The sequence below is a fragment of the Plectropomus leopardus genome, chromosome 12, assembly GCF_008729295.1.
Source record: "Plectropomus leopardus isolate mb chromosome 12, YSFRI_Pleo_2.0, whole genome shotgun sequence".
NCBI lineage: Eukaryota > Metazoa > Chordata > Actinopteri > Perciformes > Serranidae > Plectropomus > Plectropomus leopardus.
In genome coordinates this window covers 27,813,151-27,836,664 of record NC_056474.1, presented here as the reverse complement: position 1 = coordinate 27,836,664, position 23,514 = coordinate 27,813,151, and the positions used below count along the sequence as shown (strand labels likewise).

The window sequence follows — 23,514 nt, the reverse complement described above, 5'->3', positions numbered from 1 at the left end:
GGATTCTAGTCTATCTAACAATAACGAACGCACTTTTAGTTGACATAAATTGAAGGTGCTAACACATCCAGAGTGGTTCATTGCAGCCAGTTTGCTGCTGCCAAAAATTGTTTCTTTTTCTTCCATTAGTCACTTGGTCACAAGGAAAATAGGGTCCAAGTTGAAAAATTTCAAAGTTACCATTTGAGACTTTATTTCACAACTTTTTGAAATTCTTGTGGTTTGGTCTCAGTCCTAACTTGGTCTTAAGCCCATTGGTTTCTCTTTCTTACAATTGACCAAACAATTTTCCTTAGAAAAATAGCATCAAACAATAACTGACAAAAATTTGAAGCAACATATTGACTGCGATGGATTAGTTCTTGTAAGTCTTGAGTCCTTGTTAGTAAAATTTACTGCATGGACTGTAGGATTTCAAACTTATGGTATGCTTTAGAAATACTGAAAGCACTCCTTACTTTTACACAGACAATGATAAAGCTCAATACCAGTAAAACTACTGTCCTTTAACACACTGAAAAAATACCAAAAGGACACGTTTTTGGCAACAGAACAAACAACTCCCAAAGTCAGGGGTTCTTCGATGGTCCGTTTATATTTTTTGGAGCAGTTGCAATCTGTTTGAGGCAATAGAAAGATTCACAATTCTCTTTTTAAAACACGTTTGGTCTAGCAACAAAAAGGTTACCGACGTAATATCTCCATACAGGTCTTATAGTCAGGTTCTTCTGCCTAAGGATCACAAGGACATACATAACGTTGTCAGTTTCCAGATGCTTACTAACAAATACAGTACGTCTGTTTTTCATCCAGTGTTTTTCGTGGGGACAGTTGCATTATGAGTCATTTTTCAAGCATCGGAAGATGACCTCTAGGACTTCTAAACAGCAGTGGGTAGGGAGAACCAGGGTCTGTTGTCACGTTTAACAATTTAGCCTTTCTCACATTAAAAAATAAAATAAAATCACCATTTAGTTCCAAATTTACTGACAACAAATACTCATGCATTCATGGAATTTTCGCTATTCAGCATAAGGAGGCCAATTAATCAGAACGGGTGGGTGGTTTTCATGCATGGAAAATCCGACGTGATTGTTCTCAGTTATGTGGCTAATAGTCGATAGTTTATCAATGCAAAAGGGGAACAAACATTTTGTGCACAGTTAAAATACAGACATGTTGGAAATACCTCTCATGGACGTAGCACCTTTTTGGACTGCTTTAGTGACAACGTGTATCCCTGGGCCCTGGTCTACTCTACTCCACATAGCAACAACATTACTACACAAAGTCGACAATTTAGTGTGTTGACCAGAAAATAAAATGTGAACAAAATTCCTACATGTAGCTGTTTTTTTTTCTTTTACAAGTCTTTTTCCATAATGTTGCTGCTATAAGTGACATCCACATCTGCACATAAAAAGTATATATTTATATTTATATAATATATATCCGTACTCTATTAACAGTTTTGTCTACCATGAAGTTTGCCACCCATCTCTCAGAAAAGTTTTTTTGTTTTTTTTTTACTTCAAACATTGATTATTTTACAACACAGAAATCAACTAATTTTGTACAACTTTGGAGGAAGCGATGCTCCGCCGGGTCACAGTCCCTCCGTGATTTTCTTCTTCTTTTTTAGAGTTTTCTTTTAATGTTTTCTTCCCAGTCCTGGTGCAGTTAGACAGGTTTCATCCCAGTAAAACACAGTTTAGAAAAACCAAAGCATTTACAAACTAGCATCGTTAGAACGCAAGGATGTTCAGCCGAGAGCTTCTGCTGAACTTGGACCCTTTAACACGCCCCTAAACCTTCCCCTCCGTCTTCTTCAGCTGAGGGGAAGTAACCCCTGTTTGGCACGGTTATATACACAATGAGCACAGTTCACTTGCAGGAGGGGCTCATGGGAACAAAATGCGGATTTGAGGTGTTAATGTAGAAAGACAGCCGCCAAAAAAAAAAAAAAGAAAGCTCGAGTTTTGTCTCGGTAAAGGCTGCTCCTGAGTCAGCCAGTGAAAACTATCTGTAGGGCAGTTAAAGGAGCACCTTGACCTACCAGAACTGATGCTTCAATACTCAAATCATATCCGATATTTCACAATAGCAACACGCTGACATCCGTCTGCAGCTGTGATATGGATTTGGAAAGTCTGAGTGCAGATACTGTGTGTGTATTATTGTGTGTGTTGAAGGGGGAGGATAGTCAGTGAAGGAAGTGAGGTGGACCCGATGGCGAAAGGCCTGACATGACACAGAAAATAGTGCAATGTACAGTACACAATGCATCTCCGTAAATGTACAGTGTACATCAAATACTATACAACCAGAATCGAGAATTAAAAAAGTAGAAACACAACAAAAGAAAAAGAAAAAAAAAACAAAAAACTTGTACAAATGACAAAGTCCAGAAGCGTTCTTCACCCAGAGGAGGATACATCACGCTGAAGCCATGGAGAGAAACAAAGGTTTGTGTGACAGACGTCCTACATGTCCTACAGCTCTGCTTCTTGTGCTTCACATTACTAAAAGCCATGTTGCTATACCACATATTTACAGGTCTCTCCTGGGTATCTCTCACACGTTCCACTCGCAATCCAAATCCATCCTCGAGTCCACTGATTCATTTTTCTCTTCCATTGTCCTTCTTTATCTCCACATATCCTCCACCTTTTTCCACCTTTTCCTTTATGTTCTCTTTCATCATGTCCGTCCCTCTTACATTCTGTATTCATAGGCCTTCAGGTGCAGGAGGTCTTTCTGTCTGCTGAACCGTCTCGCAGTAGTTGATCACAAACTAAACACAGAAAGAAAATGTGTCCGTCACTTTTGTTGGTGGTGTGCATGCACATGCATGGCCGCTCCTCTGGTCGCTTCTGTGCCTCCTTTGTCCCCTTTTTCTTCTCCCCCTGATGTCTAAGAGAGGCGTTTCTTAGATTTTCTCCCCATGTCTCTTTTCCTGCGCTCCATCCTCCCCTCTCTGATGTCCTGCTATCTATGATGCTACTCAGGAACTACAGGGGAGGATGGGGAGGGAGGGAAACTGTCCTCTCATCTTCTCTCCACTTTTTAAACCCCTTCACCGTCCATCCTCTCCTCCTCCTCCTCCACCTCCTAATCCTCCGCCCTCATCTCCCCTTAGACCCAGGAGTCTGGTGAGGCTGGATAGTGGCTGGTCTCGTAGTTGAGCTCGCTGTAGGGCCGTGAGGCTGAGTAGAAGTCTACATAGTTGCCGGTGGACTTGAGGCCCTGCAGGTGCATGTTGAGGTCACCCTGCGGGGGGCGCCCTCCCCCATGAACTTGGTTCTCATAGAAGGTTTGGTCCTCATAGTTGACGCTGTCGGGCGGAGGAGGGTTTTGGAAAGGCGGGTAGGGCTCTGACGGCAGGCCTTGAGAAGAGATCTGTGAAAGAAAAAAAAAGCAAAGACTGTTATTGAGAGAAAAGCAAGATTATGACAGCTAGGTCCAAAACATCATGACGTGAGGGTATGCACAAGAGTTCTATACTTAAACAACAACTACCCCCAATGCGTCTCCATTTTACTCCAAGCTAGAACCACTAATGCAAGTATATGCAGATGATGTGCATATATCTTTTAAACTAGAATTTCCATCTCACAGTTGTGTGCCTCCACCAGCCAAGTTGCAATTTACATTCATGTCTGTCCAGACTCATGGTGCATGACAGTTGACATCGTTTCAAACACAGATGTTGCTGCAAAAAGCTACAGCATCTTAACATGGATGCTTCACACATATCTTCACTTCGTCAGCACAGTAGATTTGTACAGTCAGCACAGTTTCAAGGTAGACAGCCATGATTAGTGTCACCAATTCAATCTCTGACCAAATTTCTCCTCTTTTGTTCGTGAGTTATGGTGATGCATAATGGCAATAAAAGTGTTTTTGCAGATCATTATCATCATAACAATGACAGTGAAAGTGACCTTTGAACATTATTTTATTCTGTATATGTGTTTGAAATTTTGTCATAATTAGTGTTAATTAATTCTTGAGTTAGGGCGAAAAAATGTTTTCTGAGGTTACAGTGGCCTTGACCTTTACCCTTTATCTACCAAATTCTAATTAGTTCAACCTTGAGTCCAAGTGGACATGCTAAATTTAATAATATTTTTTTAAGACCTTTTTGAGATCCTATTGAGAGTTCATGAAAATGCAATGGACGTGAGGTCACAGAGATCTTGACCTTTGAATACCAAAATCTAATCAATTCTATCTTGAGTCTTAGTAAAAGTTTGTGTTAAATTTGAAAAATTTCCTCAAGGTGTGCCTGAGATATTGTGTCAGAGGGATGAACCAGAGAAGGTCACAGTGACCTTGACCTTTGACCACTAAAATCTAATCACTTCATCATTGAGTCCAAGTGGATGTTTGTGCCAAATTTAAGGAAACTCCCTCGAGGCGCTGTTGAGATATAGCATTCGTAAGAATGGGACAGACAGACAGGCCCAAAACAAATTGTAAAAATACCAGTAAAATATGAACAAAAGTAAAATACCAGCAGAGATTCATAAAAAATAGAGACACAAATAATGGACAACATGCAAGCAGTTCAGGGTCGAAAAGTTCTGATAGCTTTGAGATTATTTAAGCATTAGGAATAATGGTCTTTGTTCAAAAACTTTGAAAAGCCCCTTCAGAAATCAGTTTCAATGTGACTCACATTTCTAAAACACACCAAATGTTTATAGACATCTACCAGCTCTAGCTAGCATGACACATGGGATTTCAGTGATTAATAGTAGCTAGAGGTGGTACAAGTACTCAACCAGAAAATTCTGTGCAGAAATGATACCCAAACCCAGGTTGTATCCATGTCTTTTAGACCTATCGACTAAAATATAACTAAATCAAAAGCCAACTCTATGCTAAACAAAGCAGAAGAACTCTAATCAGACCAGACTAAGTTAGCTCCTTTAGGTGGAGATGACTTTTGTGTGTACGAGACCATTACAAAGCAGAATGGTTTAAGAGCATGGATGCCCTCTAGTGCAAACCTTATAGAATTAGATGCCTACAATGCATATAAAAGCATGTCTAACATGAAAAAGTTCTTCTGTGATCAAAAACTAAATACCTATATCTGAATGTGCCAAAAGATATTTAACCATTGCAACCAAAATGGACTTTGCACACCTGTTGGTGACTTTCTTTTTTATATTTTTGGGGGATGAAATACGATAATGCATTTTCCATCAAAAGCCATAAGTCCCCAAGAATAAGCATGAATTGAACCAGCATAAATTAGCAGTAAAGATCTCGGTATCTGTCAGTTATGAAAGTGTATTTAGCTCAATGGTTCGCAAAAAGACGGCTGGCTCACCAGATTGTTTGTTTAGCTAGCGAGCAAACCAATATCTTAACACAAAAAATGGATTAGATTGTTGTGCACTGCTGTGAGACTGCCAAGTCATACGTTTAACAACAGTCTTAGATATTGCTGCCAAAGGGTGTGATGGGTAATATGAAAGGCTTTTACTGGCAACAAAGCTGAATTGAAAGCCACACCCCGAAGGCAATTTACTGCAGTATAACTATAAAGCATAAATGGGACTCTATAAGTTTATAGTGACCCTCATTGTATTTTATCCCCCTTTGTGTCACTATTAAATTCCCATACAAAAAAGGGACTCATTCTGCTGTCATATTTTATCTCCATCTACAACTTACTATGGAATTACTATACTGCACTTCATTCTCTTGAACTGTCATGAAGGGGTAAGCAGAGCTTGCAATGTAGCATAAAAACTAGAAATACTGCCTTGTCGTTATATGCCGCTGTGAACCTGTCAGGTTTAAGTTACAGTTTACATGCATGTCAGAAAAACCATGGATGCTTCACTCACATCTACCTCGCAGCAGCACAGAATATACAATCTATATAATCAGCACAGTTTCAGAGTGTACACCCAAGCTTATTGTCACCAAATTCCATACCTGACCAAATGTCCCCCCTTGTGTTCATAAGCTATGACATTGAGTAATAGCCAGAAAAGTGCTTTTGCAAAACATTACAATGCCATAGTGAAGCTGACCTTTGACCTTCTAAAAAATTCTCACTTTATTATTTTATCCTAATAGACATTTGTGTGAAAATTTGTCACGATTAGTATATACATTTTTTGAGTTTTGGCAAAAAAAAACATGTTTTTTGAGGTCATGGTGACCTTTACCTTTGACCCTTAAATTCAAACCAGTACATTCTTGAGTCAAGAGGATGTTTGTGCCAAATCTGATGAAATTCCCTTAAGGCCTTCTTCAAATATAGTGTTCACAAAATGAGACAGACCCAAGGTCACAGTGACCTTGACCTTTGGCCACCAAATTCTAAAAAGTTCATCGTTGACTCAAAGTGAATGTTTGTGCTAAATATTAAGATATTCCCCCCATCTTTTCTTGAGATATCGCGTTCATGAGAATGTCACAGACAAGGTCACAGTGACCTGGACCTTTGACCACCAAATTCTACTCAGTTTATCATTGACTCAAAGTAAATGTTTATGCCAAATTTGAACAAATGTCCTCTCGAGACATCATGCTCACAAGGATGAGATGGATGCTAGGTCAATATGACCATCACCTTTCACCTATGACCAACAAAATCTAATCAAGTCAAGTCAAGTCAATTTTATTTATAGAGCCGATTATCACAAAACATAGTTTGCCTCAGAGGGCTTTACAGTGTACAACATCCCTCTGCCCTTAGAACCTTAGATCATCCTTGAGTCCATGTGAACGTTTGTGCCAAAATTGAAAAAAAAAAGAAAAAAAAAGTCCATAAATGTGCTTTTGAGATATCGCACTTACAAGAATAGAAAGGACAGACAATCAAAAAACATATAATGCCCTTGGCCATGGCTATCGGTGCGGCGGCATAAAACATCAACATCAGGAGAGAGAGAAAAAGAGAGAAAGAAATGCAAAGATGGGCAACAGACTGAAAAAAAATGTCTTCTAGGCTATCAGACATTAAATGTTGTGATTCTCTAAATGTTTTTTCAGAGAACTTGGGACCCTTAAAATTCTCAAGTAGAAATGTAATAATATATTTGCCTCTGGTGTTTTCATTTCCTCCCTCTGTGAACATCTCTCCTTAGTTAGGTCCATGACTAATGCATTCTTTTGCAAATTGCTACTTATTTAAATGACAGCTAGTAGTAGTAATTCATCACATAAAGGAGGTGAATACTTTGAGGTATTCTTGCTTGCAGCACTTGACTCGATACAGAGACGGAGTGCTCTGTGATCACAATTTTAAGGGCACAAAAGTTATCACATTTAACACAGAAAAGTGACTTACCTGATTATACTTCAGGTCATCAGTAGGTGACACGTAAGCTCCTCTGTGCAGCGTGGAAGAGCCACTGGAGATTTGACCTGCAGAGACATAGAGGATGAGGACCTCAGGTGAATGCATGCTCTGAGGCATTTGCTCAGGTACTACGGTGAAGGTAGAGGAGTGTGGGTAGGCTGTCAGCGTTATCAGGTGGACGTGAAACATTTCTCATTAAGAGTAAGAATTAAAATGACAATGAATGATGATGATTAAGGAGAACTTTGGAACTTTCCCCATATAGCTACTGTCAATGTGTGAAAAGTGTCTGCAAACATTACATCATTGAACACTCAAACCATATAGTAGACTTTGTTTGTCTTACAAACACTTACAGTAACATATACTGTGAGTTCATATCACTGACAGAAGCTGACACTTAATAAGTTTGACAATTTTGGGAGAATTCTTCTTTGCTGACCGTTAAGATAAGATTGCTCCCACTCTTATGTCTGCACACTAAGTAAGAAGGTACTGCTAACAGCTGATTAGCTTATCTTAGCAGAAATACTGGAAACAAGGGCCAACAGCTAGTACTGGCTCTGACCAAAGGTAACAAAATCCACCTACAAACATTTGTAATACAGTGCTGCAGGAATGAGACCTGAATGGCCAAAATGAGTTAGCATCTTTGCACTTCTGGTTTTCTCATTCTAAAGTCGATGGGTCTTTGGTTAGATGCCTGTAATAAGGTCTGTGGTTCACATAAGCTTAAGAGACGTTCATGTTTTGTTCCATGACATAAAGTACGTCAGCAAATACTTCAGTTTTAGAAGTGAGAGAGTCACTAGATAGACTACAGAGGTTGTTGAAAATGGAAACAAATGTACACACTGGTCTGCCCTTACAGCCTTTTGTGTTCATACTCTAACTTGTAGTTTCATCAATTTTTTGTATTTTCTAATTGTGGTTAACTTGGAAACTAAGTGGTGGTGACACTGAAGTCATGCAACAGTGGTGTAGTATAAAATACTTGATACTTAAATTAGCCTATTTCTTTGCAATTTCCAGAATTCAATGGAAAAATCCCATAAGCTTTTTGTCAAGGTATTCAGGGTGATGCTAACTTCCAGGCCGGCCTGCAAAAAAACATCATCCCTGCACCACTCTTTTCATACACTCTATCTTTTTTGTATCTTGTTTGATAGATTTCTAATAATAAAAAACAAGAGAGAATAAAAAATAAATAAATAAATAAATAAATAAAAAAATAATAATAAAAATAACAATTGTATTGTATTTGTATAGTTCCTTTAAAAATAGGGTGTACAAAACACTATGACAGGTAAAGCAAGAGCAGGGTACTCAAAAAGCAATATAACAACAGAAAGCCAAATAGCAAGGCCAAACAACAAACAAAGGCAAGACAAATTAATTTTGTAAACAGATACAAATAAAAGAAATAAAACAATAAAAAGATGATTAAAGCAATAAAAAGGATGATATCTTGTGAAAGCAAATTTAAAAATGTGTCTGAAGAAGAGATTTAAGTTAAACTAATTATCTGGCTCCGGCTTCATATTTTCTGTACAGATACTATGAGTGGTATTGATTTTGTTATTTAAGTGTCAGCAAGAAAACAATTAAGCGTATTTATCAAAATGTGGAATTTTTCTTTTAATATTGAAATTCCTACACTCACATGTGGTTGCTATTTGTTCTAAAGCTACAAAGTGAGCTGAAAACACAAAAGCTTTACAGGTGTTTAAGTATCGGACACAAAGTGTGGAATTCCTACCCATCATGGCGTCCTTTCGGGACGTGTGTTCACCCTTGTTGCCATGGTAACTGGCATTGCCAGTCGACTCATAGTCTGCCTTCCTCTCCTTCAGCGCCATCATCTCCCTGGGGGAAGCAGGGGCGCTTGCTACACACAAACACACACAAACAATGGGGGCATCTTTAACCTTCAATCCATCATGAAGGCATTATCAGTACACCTGTGGATTCATGGAGGAGACAACAGGAAGGATAACTATTCATATCACACTGGAGTCCCTTCACGGCAGAAAGGCCAGAGTGATTTTCCAAGCATCACAGATTTTGTATTTACCTCAACAAAGGCACAACACACTGAGGCTTCACTGCGTGTAATATTTCCTCTAACCATCACCCTGAAATGAGTCAAAAATGGGGGGCGCTGGGTGCTGTTTGTTTTGCAGCTCTGTGGGTATTGTGCCATTCTTCAGAAATCTAGCTTTTTGACCAGGGTGTGATTTCAAAGAGGTAAATATTGAGTCATATCTCCTCCCTGAATTTGCTCTACTCTTGCTTCTGTCTTCTCTCTTCTTCTTTTTGTCTGGCTGCAGGCCCATCTTTCACTGCACCTGTATTTACTACATGTACACAATTCATCTTGAACTCCCGCTGGCCTTTTAATTTATGTCTGTGTTTATTTATATCCCCCAAAAATCCCCATAAAATTGAAAAAGTATCACAGACAGTTAGAAAGAAATTCTGAGCTGACAGGGGGACGGTGGGATCAGATGCAAAGATAATGAGTTAGATCTGGTTAGCCATGTTGGAGGAAACCTGGCTATTGATTCTGTGCCATATGGTTCGGTTGCATTTCCTCTAATATTCAAATCATTATCAACAGCCTTTCACATAGAAGCTGCTGGCTATGATGGAGACCGCCAGCCTGTTTGTAGGGCTGCATCTGTCGCTTTGTCTCTTTTCTGTATAACACTTAGCATTGATCCACACACTCATTAATGCTAATATCACCAGTCTATTGTAATATCGGCACCTACACGGCCAATTATCCTCTGCCTGCTGCTACTCCTACAGCGGTAAACAACTCTTGCGGGAATGTACACTTTCCTAAGGCTTTTTATGAAAGGTTTCTTTTGTATGTGAAAAATTGCCACAGCAGTGAAATTAAACAAATGGCTTGACGGACCATCTGCTTGCACAATTGTAAACTGAGAAACAAAATAAAAAAATTAATTTCCAAACCAAAGTGTTTATCATTTTGCCACTGTTGGGTGACAGCCTCATAAATCCACTTCTGGTGATTTTTTAAAAATGCGGCCCAATGAGAACCATTCAAATGCTCTCGCACAGTACAGTAAATTCAAATTGGTTTGAATTATGCATTGGCTAGCATGTACAGAACAATATATCTCCACAGTGGAGGCTTTTTAAAAATCATACCAGTCTTTCAGGGTCGTGAAATATGATGGAATACAACTTGTGTGAAAATACAATTATTGCAGAAATGATGCTATAGCCTATAGCCCAGTGATACTCAACTTATGGCCCGTCGACCCTTTTGTTATTCACAATGAAAATAAATTGATTCACACTGGGATTCTGTGTATACTTTGAATGTAAATTAGGTGCCAGAGTGCATAAAAAAGCCATAGACCGTTGGAGGTCTGATCACCCTCTTACATTATTACATTAGGAGAATAAAATGTCAAGCTACATCGCATTTGATAAAATCTATTACAATATAAGACGTAAGAGTTGGGATTTATTTTAAAAATATGGAAACAGCATATAGATTTCATGACAATAAGCTTCATGTACCTCTGGTTGATATGCTGTCTAATGATGCATTTGTTGTTTGTGGCCACATATGTTTAATGTTTAGCTTCCAAGTGCATATTGATATATCGATATGGCACAACTGCCTCGTTGTCAGTTGTCAAACAAGTCATATAAATGTTTTTTTTCCCTGCCACAGTTTTTCTAAATTCATTTTTTAACTTAAAGAAAAGTTTATTCTATTCATTTGGTCTCTTACTTATTAAAGACTATTACTTACACCATAGGGTGTAGGATGGATGTGGAGGGTAGAGCTTGAGTGGGCAGAGAAGTATAAAGAACTTTCATTTGTTTATCTTTGTAAAACAAAATATAACACCGAAAAATAAGCAACACAGCACAAGTCTGAAATGAATGTTGCAGGGTTGCAGAATTAGTAGTTCTTTTAATGGCACAGCACTTTGTAATGTTGATTTTGATAAGTGTTATATAAATTAACTTTATTATTATTATCATTGTTAAATCACTTCTTAAAACCTATTTTTATAGATTTGCTTTTACGTGATGTGATTTTTTAAATTTTCTATTTATTTATTTTTTATTTTTTTAAATTTATGTTCCATTTCCTTTTATTTGTTGCTTTATTGTTTTTATTGCTTCTGTTGTTGTTGTTTTTGGTCTATTTCTTTGTATTATTTTAGATTGACATTTTATGTCTCGCATCTTGCATTATTTGACCTTTGGTTTGCTTGTGTTCAATAGGACTGTTTGGTTTTCTGTTGTAGTATCGCCGTCTAAGAATCCCACTTCTGCTTTGCTTCGTTTGTCAAAGCACTTTGTAAACTCTGTTTTTAAAGGTGCTATATAAGTAAAGTTACATTACATCCAAGCTACAGCGGCACAAAAAAATAAAATATGCAGATAGAGAAATTAAATGCACATTGTGTTTGCCTAATTAAGAGGAATATAATAAATGCACTTCATTATCATGTCTTGCATGTACAGAAAAAGTCCAAGAAAAAAGTCAAATGAGTCAGTGTTAAGTTTTTGAAAAGATTCCTCTCATGTTGGAAGGGTCTTTAAAAATGAGAAACTTAATTAGTGGAGAAGAGGGGGCAAGCTTCCCTCGCATTCACAATGCTCATTAATGAAGGATGCTGTTGCAAAAATAGGTTTTTAAAATCCATCACTGATGCAACCTGAGAGAATGAAAAAAAACTTTATGCACTGTGGCTCTTTCTGTAGCAGCCCTATAATGTTTTAAAAGTTGTAAGTTAGGTATTCCATATTTGGAAAGGACAGTGTAACATTTTGATCATATTCCACACATGAATGCAGGATGACTGATTGTTGGCTTTACTGTCCAACTGTCAGTGTCAGAGGCTTTTAGGCCCCAAGAGAAACACGGATCACATTTTTCTCCTACTTTTTAAGTTCCAAGATGTCCTGAATCCAAAAATACCCAAGCCTGGAAACGCTCATATTAGTCAAACCCTAATTTCGACAACGCAAGGGCAGAAAACTTTCTTTAGGAGGCACCGTGCAAGGATTTTACCTGACAGCAGATTTATTTGTCAGTGGCCGCCGTAGTGTGAAGGTTAAAGAAGACTTCAGGTCGTATGGAGCCGGGTTTGTTTGACTGGACCGCACTGATGGAAAGATTGATGGAGGACAAAAGGAAAGACAGAAAAGAGGGGGTGCTGGGTTGACTCACCTGATCGATTGTTGGGTGAGGTCCGTACAGGAGAGATGGACGGGGTACGAGAGGAGGAATAAGGTCGCTGTCTGTCTCTCTCTATCGTGGAGGACGAGCCGACAAAATGGTACTGGGAATAGCCATCCTGAGGAAGAGAAGAAAGGGGAGGGAGCAAAAAAAGGGGAGAGGAGATAGTGAGAGCTAAAACACTGTAAAAATATCAACTCTAAAAACAAGAAAAAAAGCAATAAAGTTGGAGAAAATATAAATACTAAAAAAAATACTAAATTTTTTTGTCACAGGTAAAAATATCTCACCTCAAAGAACCACAGATACCCCGTTGACACAGAGACAGGTGCATAATATAACTTCTAATTCTATTATAGATGCTAAATCACAATACTTTCCATTTAAATTCTATCCAAGATATTGTTCATGAGAAAAATGCTTTTCATTTGGGGGGTGGAAGTGGCTCAAAACTGCCACTTCTGTAAAGTGAAATTGAAGACATGTCGCATCTTTCTTGGTTTTGTCGTCAGTGGTGACATTTTGAATGACCCTGAAAAAATGGCTCTACAGTTCCTATTGTTAATAAATGTGCCCTCAAAAAATAATACTTGGTCAAATAAGAAATGGATGTCCAAGGATTTTAAATACAGTTATTGATTGGGTAAGAGACTTACTTTTGAATGTTTTACATTTCCTAATATTATTTCTTTTTTTGAAACACTGTTTTAGGTTAGAGGGCATTATTGCAAATAGTAAGGGAACAATAAAAGACTATGCTGGAAAATGGAATATCTTATGTTTAGAAGACTGATGATCATGATGACTTTGTTTTTGTTTTTGTTCTTTAGGAATAGTGTCTTTGTCTCTGTATTGTTTTTGTTTTGATTTTGTTGTTTTTTAACTCATTTTGTGGCATTTGTTTGTGGCATATTGAGGATTTGTGATGTTTTGGTAATATGGTGCATCTGTATATTGTTTTAATGGTCTAAATATAATAAAAACATAAATCAATTAAAAAAAAAAGAACCACAGATATCTGAAATTAGTGCGACCAAACTAAAAATAAACTCGTCTGTCTAGATACAAGATTTAAGAGTTATACTCTCAATATGAAGAATAAATTAGCAAATGCTAGTGCCACTGTCTAAATAAATAAAAGAATAAGGCTATATGTTTGGGAAATGTATCTTAAAACCAGCACAGCTACACTAAACAAAAAAGCTGCAAACAGCTTAAAACAAATCATAAAATTGGCCCCACAAAAAACAATATATTGCTTTGATTTAAGATATTTAATCTTACTTAGACTTCAGTTTTTGCAGTGATAGTATCATCCTGACTTAGTTTTCAGTGTTAATACAGCCGGAGCACATTCACACTTTACCTTCTTGTAGAGGCTGCGGAGGTCTCTGTATTGCCACATGCTGTTCAGGACTTGAGATGCCGCCTTCACCACTTTGGGACTATGTCTGGGAATTCAGCAGAGGAAAAAAACATACAGTATAAAGCCTGACTGTCATTCATTTTGTTTTGTACTGATAGGAGCTATGAAAACATCTAAATGCACCAGAACAAAGACACAGACATAAAGCAGAGACACTAAACCAGTATGTAAAGCTCTGCCTGTCTGCGAAGAAGAAAGACGACCAAAGATACAAAATGAGAACATCTTCTTTATCTCCTCAAATATGGAACTTGAATTGTACTGAGGCCAAATTGCATTATTGCTTGGTTGATTGATTGATTGGCCAATATTTCATTCTGCGTCCTCCAGGGTTCAACTCAGCTGACTAATGGCTGCAGGTTTAATTGGCTCATATGGCCTTATCAGCCGCCTTGCAAATTAAACTTTATTTCTTCAAGTCATTTTGGTAAACGTTATTGTTTTGGAATATGCAACTGCATATCATGCCCTTTCAGTGATGCAATGTAGAGAACTTCAAAAAACCCTCTTTGAAGAACAAGAATTCAAAAGAAAAAAACATGTTTATCTATGGATTTACACCCTCAGTCATAGGTGGATTTATGACACAATGGGGCCCTGGGCTCAACGTCTCTTAAAAAAACAGTGAAATAACCTTTGAATTATAAGAGAAATTAGTTTTAGCCTATTATTATTCACTAAAAAGTCTGCCTTTTGAATATGATAAAAATAAAGGTGAGATTCTCCGTTGCACTGCATTTTTCCCCCATATCACAGAGAAGCATATAACTGACAATTTTCACACCAAACCTTAAAGCCAGTATAAAGCTGCAACCCTATAGCTGCATGTCACCCCTCCTGCCCCCACCCTCCCAAATATTTCTTGTCCATCTCTACAATCAACTCTCAAAAATAGGCAAAAATGCCAAAAAAGGCAGGTGTGCAGGTAAACAGACATCTGACTGGCCAAACTTTCTTTTTTTGACTGTTTTGACTGCTGACTCATAGCTCTAAAACAAGCACACAGCCCCTCGCCCTCCTCCCGCCTCCGCCCCATGTCTCTGCTGCATGATCTCTCTCTGTTTTCACCACACTCACCGTCGAACCCTTTCTCATTTCACCTTCTTGTCCACTGGACTCTTGGCCTACTCCCAATCAGCCCTCTTATGTTGATGCCTAAATACCTCTTTCTTCACGCCCCCCTCTCCACACTGTTTTCTACCTGCATGCTCTATGTGCTTTGATCATGAGCAAATAAACAAATGTATGCTTCTTACAGAACAGCAGGCGGCCTGATAAGCAGTAATATGTGTACGTCCCATAATCAACATTTGGAAATATGGAGACAATTAAATAAAGATTATCTCCAGTCCAGCAGCTGTCTGAGACACGGTGACTCTGTGATTTGAGTGCTGATGTGTGATGTTTCTCACAACACAGAATTAAGCTCAATAGCATCACAGAGATTCAAATTCTAGTGTTTGCAGTTTGGGAAAAAAAGCTAATAATTATGGATACATTTTGAATGAATTCATCAACTACAAGGTACTATGATGCAATATCAAGGATGCACATGTTCTTGTCTGTTAATGCTTGCTAAGCCTATTTCCACCTTCTCATCGTTCTACATTCCCTTCTTCTTTCTTCCACCTGACGTCACCTTCTCATTCGGCTTACTTGTCTCCTTTGCTGCGGGCAATGCCAATGAGCTTCTCGATGCCGCCGGCGTCCCTCAGGGCCTTGGTGTTCTCCATGTTCTTAGTGATGACCTCGTGCAGCGCACAGCAGATAGCCGTGATGGTGTCGTCCGACATGGTCTTCCCCACCAGGACACTGCTGTTGGTGCTTCCTCCACCTCCTCCGCCCCCGCCGCTGCTGTTGTTGTTGTTGCTGCCCCCGGGCAAGCGGTGCACCAGGTCCCTCATGGCGTATTTACCTGTGGGCATGATGGTTAAGAGTGACAGGATGGGGTTGATGTGGAATAATGTTGGTTAGGGGGTTTGGAAGTGGAACGGAGAAGGGAAAGATGAAACAGGAATGAAGAATATGCCATTTAAGCTTGTGTTATGCTAACTTTGATCAAAAGTAGGCTACAGAAAAAAAATATACACTGACTCAGTAATTTTTGGACAATCCCTAAGTCGATCGTGGTCTCTGCTCTTTCCCATTTCTTACCTGAAAAACCTATAAAAGCTAAAACTGCCAGCTACCAGTCAGAAAATAAGGCCTGTGGGGCTGTCAGACAATAATGCTGACTTGACCACGTGATCCATCACTGACTGACTACATTTCCCATGACAGCCCAGTGCTCCTGTCAGGCAATGTTGTCCATGCTGACCTGTGCCCCTCACTCTGATTGGGTCATCACCCTGGGTGATGGGGGTAGAGCAACACCATCGCCTACAGACAGCTCACATCTACACTTTTTTTCCTGTTGTAAAAACCCTGCTGGTGCATGAAGCAGCTAGACTCAAGATCCGTTTTTTTTTTCTTTTTTAATAAGAAGTGTTTTTATAAATCACAAACCAAATACTTAACAAGTACGAATGTGCGGGAGGCTTACGGGTCGCATCTAAACACTGGTGTGCAAATACAGCGAGCTCTCGGTCTTATGCGAGCACGCACATGTCAACGCAGCTCCTATAATAGGAGCTACAGGCTACAACAAGGCTAAAAACATAACACCAGTGAGATTTTTTCAAAACAACTTGGCCCACTGGGGCTTCAGGACACTTGAGTACTTCGGATGAGCAGTATGGAAACATTTTGTGGTTTTATTATGTATTTTTTTTTATGTTTGAATCCTGGTCACCATTTGCTTCAATTGTTTGGGAGATGAGTGCAATGCCTTTTCCCCTTGAAACTCCAGCAGTATTTTATGGACTATAAAACTTCACCAGACTTTCCATCAGCACGAGGGTGAGTAGATAATGACTGAATTTTAATTTTTGGGTGAACTATCCCTATAAGGATACGAGAGAGAGTGCAAAAGTGCAGCCAGTATCAATACTGAAGTAAAATAAGCATTGACACCATTTCAAATATGAAGAATTAATATGTATTGATAAATCGATATTTCTGACAACACTTTTCTTTTTCAACCTGCTCAAAAAAATCTCTTATATAATATAATTAAGATATTATATAATATCTTAATTGCATAATCGCAATATGCAACAGTGTGATATCACCCTCTCTAAACATGTTCATTGCACTTTTGTCATCTCAATGATGTTAAAACAATATATTGTGCAGCCCTCACCTTAGAAAAACCTGGATCAACATCAGTTTTCTTGTGCTGTGTTGAGATGCCTTTTACAAACTATTAAACCCCTGAAAACTGAGCAAGTTGGTTTGATTTCTTTTAGAGACATGAGAAAAAAATGTCCTGCAGTTTGTAAGAAACTAATAAAAGGTGACAAGAAAATGACCTAAAAAATAAATTTTTTTAAACAGAACATTTTTAAAGTACTAGGGAAAAATGTCCATAACACTATATGTAAAATTATTGTAACCATATTTTTTAAATTATGTTACAGAAAAAATGCATACATATATTATATATGTATGTATATATATATATAATAGATGTATGTATATATATATATATATATATATATATATATATATATATATATATATATATATATATATATATATATATATATATATATATATATACATATATATATATATATTTTTTTTTTTCAGGTAATTTCCCAGTTACTTTTTGTTTATGTATTTATTTTTTTTTTACTAATTTCCTGGCAATTTTAGGACCATGTTCTAAAAAACATGTTCCCTCCAAATAGGAATTAATAAGTTATTCACACATATAAACATGCTTATTACAGTCAGAACAGCTTAATTTAACTATTACAATATACTATTGTCAACATTTACATTATTACTGAGATACAAACAGTGAAAGTGAAGCAGTTAATTGAGTTTGTAACACTGCAGCAATAAATCAACAGTTGTCTCACAGCAGACCTGTCTGTGCACTCAGCATTGATAGCTCCTGATGAAAGCTCTGAGGAGGCTATGACACAATATGCTGTGTCTCTAATGCATTTTCATCATGTCAACACAACAGTGAGTGAGGGCAGGACAATGTGTCCCATCAGAATATACGTGCATGCCCCGTGGCAGTGGGATATAAGATTAACATCACAACCTACATACTCTACACACATGAATGGCTGCATTCACATACATAGACAGTGTACACACTGACACAGACAGCTTAGCTCAGAGCCTCAAGCATCAGGCAGAGAAAAAGGAAGGAGGCATGTGGTTGTTGCTATGGAGACCGGCAGAAAAGCAGGGTTTACTGCAGACATCACCGGGTCTCCAAAGGAAGATCGAGCATCAAACCATCAGTCAGAGCAACAATGCTGCTTAAAGTCAACTTTCTCTATATCTGCATAAATACAAACACTATAAAGACATGCATCTCAATTCTTGTCACAGAGATACCGTCAACCCCATTGCCAGTCAGCCAGTCCTAACAGCAGTAAGCCTCTACACAAGAGACATTTTAAAAGCTCCTTTTAAAAGTATTATTGCTAAACATCTCTACTTAACTAAGTATCATATTCAATATAAAAGCAAGTGAGTGATTCTGCAAGTGGACGAAGATAACTGCACTTGTTTTCAGTGCCATTATCTTCAATTAAGGCTGAATTATGCACTTTACTCCACTGCTATAAAAAATGGCACAATTCTTGAATAATTTGCTTTGGAAATGGCTGTATGCATTAACCCTTTGGAACCTGGATCAGCATCACTTTTTGTGCTGCATTTAGACGCCTTTCACAGGTATTTAAACCTTTGAACACTGAGCTAATTGGCTTGATTTCTTTCAACCTGGAAAAAAGGCATTGAGCAACTTGACAAGAAATGCCCTGCAAATTGCATAAATTCGTGGAATTAGGATTGTTTTTCATATGCGAAGATATTGTGTCATTTTTTCTTAAGTTGCCCAGTTGCTCATTGCCTTCTTCCCATGATTTTGAAAGAAATCAAGCCTATTTGCTCAGGTTTCAAAGGGTTAATCTATTGGCAGAGTCTTATTCAACCTTTTTCAAGACCGCCCTTATAATTTCACTTTTTGTTTACTGTGATTTAACTACTCACCAATGAGCTCCTTGTTCCTAATGTCCAAAGCCATGTTTCTCAGCGCGGTGGCCACAGCACACACCACACGGTCGTTGTCTATCCTCAGTAACTCCACCAGGATGGGGAGGCCCTTCTCCTTACGCACGGCCGCCCGGATATACACCGACCACTGGGCAGAATGACAGAGGGAAGGAAGGGTTTTGAGGTGGACAGAGAGGGTGTATTTGCAGTGTTTGCATGCTCTGGACTCTGTATATCATGGTGCATTGAGATTCAATACTAATTGCAAGCCCCTTACTCATTGTATCCTGTATGCTCAGGTTGGGTGGCTTTCTTTAAAACTGCATAGACTTTTTTCATTGGCATTCTCTTCAAAGCTGTTCTTGGCCTTGCTTAAAACATAAACATGATGCACATCCTTACGTCCGCTATTTTTCACCAGCCAGCTGGTTAAGCTGTAAGGATAATACAGGCCGGTCTTACAAAATTTCAGCTGAGGATCATTAGGTCGAGAATTACATTTTTGTTAATTGTCTTTTCTGCATGGAGACATACAGACGCTTTCAAAGCGAGAATCGCCATGTATCTAAGAATTGATTTTAGGGTGGGAGGAAAGGGCACATGATGTGGCTAAAAGCTTTAGAAACACCATGTATAATATATTTTTTGAAAAATGGATGGTGCCGTGTTTATTAGCATTTCTATTTAAAAAGAAAAGGCATCTGTCAAGGATGATTTTTTAAAAAGAAACAAAGAAACCCTATCAAATTAACTGATAAACAAATAAAAATCATTGAGGCTAACAACAAATAAACACTTTTAATCTTATCATCAGAGAGTCCTTGGTATGATGCATATTGTTATCTGTAACATACTGATAAGATACTTTTATTATGACGATATGCATTTTTTTTCTGACTTGAATGTTGGTTTCAGAGAGACGTGTACCCAACGGAACTCATGCATGAGGGAATTTCAAAGAGCCAGTAAGTAAGGTTTGCTATCCCACAGTACAATATGACCAGAATATGGGGTGGCTGTAGAGGTTGTTATTTCAGAGAGATTTCTCACTTTCAGAGCACTCAGGATCCCTCTGGAACTTCAACACTCTCCTGCAGATGCCCTTTAGTATCACAGCAATATAGGCACAGTCCTCACCTTCCAGCTGCCAGCAGCTAGGTTCTGCAGAGCCCCAGCTGCTCCCTCCAGGGTGTCTGGGTTGGAGCACTCAGACAGCAGTGTGAGGTAGGGCTTGACGATGGTGGGGTGCCACAACATCTGGATGCCTTTCGGGGGCTCCGCCAAGTCTGGAAATGGGCCGACGCCGTCCCACTGCGGAAGATGAGACATAATTCAGAATAGAAAAGCATTTTGAATTCTGTGTGAGGCAAGGTTTGACAGTGGTAGGGTGCCAGCATGGTCCCCTCAGGCAGAAACAGGGAGAGGGAGAGGGGGAGAGAGAGAGAGAGAGAGAGAGAGAGAGAGAGAGAGAGAGAGAGAGAGAGAGAGATTTACTATTCATAAGCAGGGTATAAATAGGGTGGCATTCATCTATTTGTGCATTTGTTTTTTCTATCTCCTCTGTAATTGAAATCTGACATTTCCGCCTGCATTGATGATGCATTTTGAAAAATACACACACATACAGTATATCAATAATAACTGTGGAAGCTTTGGCTCCTGAATGAAGGAGATTTCTCAGTGACACTGCCGTATAATTCACACAGATCACTGGTACTGACATTTGACTGACGTGCAGATGAGTAGGTGCATTGAGGGGTGGAAAAAGTCATTTGAACCAAAAAGTAATCATTAGATGCTGCCTTAGACTACATATTAGACTTGTTGTAATATGAACCCCCCTTTTCTTTGGAAACACACAGTGCAGTGCTTAACTAGCTGGCTACAACTGTTAAAATCTGCAAGTGACATTTGTTTTTTGATTATTATTTTTTTGACGCCACTGCCTGAATTTAAGAACCCATTCTTTGAAATATGACCAAGAATTATGAGTGGTAAATCTGCCACCTTTATGATTTTTAACTGCATATGTCCCATGTTAGAATGAAAGGCTTGGCAGCAACAGTTTCAAAAGAGATTGGGACTTAAGCCCTGTCTACACTAGTACAGATATTTCTGAAAACTGGTATTTTCAACCACGTTTTGGCCTCTCACTGGCATGCAAACAGAGCTTCAAGTCATTAAAACAAACAGCCTCTAAACTGAGATTTATACTGCCTAGACTGTACCCTATAATGTACCTTATGCTGCTCCCGATGCATTACCCTGATATGCACCATTAGAAATGTATTTAATGTCATGGTGATGCAGACCTCCTTTATTTACTTTTATTTTACAGATGAGAAACAATAAATCGACAATAAAGCCCCTACAAAACATCATTTTAAGTCTTGTGTGTGATTTATACGAGTAGACAACAAGTCGACTACCCGCTAGGCTACTTTATGCAATGTAAAATGCCATAGGCTTGTGCTAATAACATTGGCATGTTGTACAGTGGTCCCTCGTTTATCGCGGGAGTTACGTTCTAAAAATAACCCGCAATAGGCGAAATCCGCAAAGTAGTCAGCATTATTTTTTACAATAATACAATTTACAATTTTTTTTTTATTATAGATGTTTTAAAACTGTAAATTTGGCAAGCTGAATGCATTCTGTACTCTACAGGAGACACGGCACGGAGGAGATTGATTGACAATGGTCTACAGTCCCTTAGCCAATCAGGATGCAGAACACAATGCGCTGTAAAAAAAAAAAAAAAAAAAAAGCATGCAAAATTGCACAAAAAAAAATCGGCAAAACTGCGAGGCCGCGAAAGGTGAACCGTGTTATAGCGAGGGACCACTGTATATGAGGGGAAATTGTGTCTATAATAGATAATTTTGTCTTTGAACCTTGTGAGTTATAATGGAGGAAAATTGTGTACTTTCATTTCATATTGTTGCTGTTAAGCCATGTTTTTGTGTGTTTTAGGTGTGTTAGCTGTTAATCAAACTTGTCTGAGATGTAATGACTTCTTTACATCTTAACTCAGTATTGCTGCACCCCCCCCCAAAGATCTGCATCGGCCTCAGCTTTGTCCAATATCATTCGGTTCACCCGTGAAATTTAGAGAGAAATGCTGCAATCCCAATTCCAAAAAAGTTGGCATGCTGTATAAAACGCAAGTAAAAAATAATTTGCAAATCCTTATTGACTTATATTCAATCAAATACAGTGCAAAGATAATATTTTTTTTAATTCAGTTTTGTGATCCTTTGTAGGTCTACTTCTTGTCTTTTATATTATCAATCCATATGTTTGTCTTGTATACAAAATCATATTATCGCCCCTCCATCTGCAATGACGTAATCTCACATGTCTGGTGAGGCTCTGTCACACTGCCAACAGGCTGTATTAAAAAAAGAAAAACGTCTTGTTTTCCTTTGCTTCCCTTTGTTGTCTTTGACCTTATTATTCTACGACTTCCTTCTTCCTGTCTCCTCTCTCATCCTTTTGTGTCTACTAGCTCCTTTAACCCTAACTTTCGTCTCCCTTTATATCTCCTCTCTCCATCAACACATCCTTGCCTCCTCTCGTCTCCTCTCCTCATTCTCTCTCTCTAATTACCCCACAGTCGATAGAGTTTTGCCCTCTCCAACAAGCTCCCCAATTGCTACTTCATGGTAATCACCCACAGCTGCGCTGGAGTGGAGACAGACAGATAGTGGGAAGAGACAGGGGATGGAGGGGCTACGTATAATCATTACGGTGAGGGTATGATTTGTCCCTTTACAATGTGATCCAGGGTTAGTTTTAGGATCCCTCATCTTCCTGGTATCTGCCTGGATATGCAAAAAAATCCTTGAGGGTTCAACTGGAAAAAAGGAAGTTAAAGGCCTGCCTCATCACTAAAATCTCCCTTTTCTGTCATTTCCAAAAATGAAAGGGGGTTAAAAAGCATGCAGGGCTAATGAGCAATTCACCCTCCCCTGATCCACCGGAAGTGTTGGGTTTTTCAATCCCTACAGCTTCACCAGAACTTGTAAAAGATGTCTCCCACTCAACCAGAATGTGATGCTGATTGCTTATTAACATGACAAGAGGTTAGAGCCTACTCCAAGGCAGCCGCATGGTTTCTGCCAATTCTACAACTAAAAGAGCACTAATTTTTTAACTAACCGGAGGATAACACTCTTCCTGTTGGCAACAGATGGACAGACCAAGGAAATTTAGAAAAAAATTCTACAACCATGATTCCAAAGAAGTTGGGATCCTGCGTAAAACGCAAATAAAAACAAAATGCAATGATTTCCAAATTTGTTTTGACCTAAATTCAATTGAATAGAGTACAAAGAGAAGATATTTGTTCAAAATGATAAACTTCATTGTCTTTTTTTAGAAATATGCACTCATTCTGTA

At 38.5% G+C, this 23,514-nt stretch overlaps 1 protein-coding gene across 1 annotated transcript in view; it reads right to left on the bottom strand.

Annotated features, from left to right (window-relative positions):
• Positions 1 to 576: 576 nt before the first annotated feature.
• Positions 577 to 23,514, bottom strand: part of ctnnd2b (catenin (cadherin-associated protein), delta 2b) — a 161,759-nt gene continuing 138,821 nt past the window's right edge. The window contains exons 17-24 of the mRNA XM_042497886.1: positions 20,251 to 20,424; positions 19,111 to 19,261; positions 15,649 to 15,907; positions 13,933 to 14,017; positions 12,558 to 12,684; positions 9,090 to 9,218; positions 7,319 to 7,395; positions 577 to 3,399 (exon numbers count right to left, since the gene is read on the bottom strand). Coding sequence (XP_042353820.1) covers positions 3,136 to 3,399; positions 7,319 to 7,395; positions 9,090 to 9,218; positions 12,558 to 12,684; positions 13,933 to 14,017; positions 15,649 to 15,907; positions 19,111 to 19,261; positions 20,251 to 20,424 — 1,266 coding nt within the window. The 3' untranslated portion in view covers positions 577 to 3,135. The remainder of the gene's footprint in view (positions 3,400 to 7,318; positions 7,396 to 9,089; positions 9,219 to 12,557; positions 12,685 to 13,932; positions 14,018 to 15,648; positions 15,908 to 19,110; positions 19,262 to 20,250; positions 20,425 to 23,514) is intronic.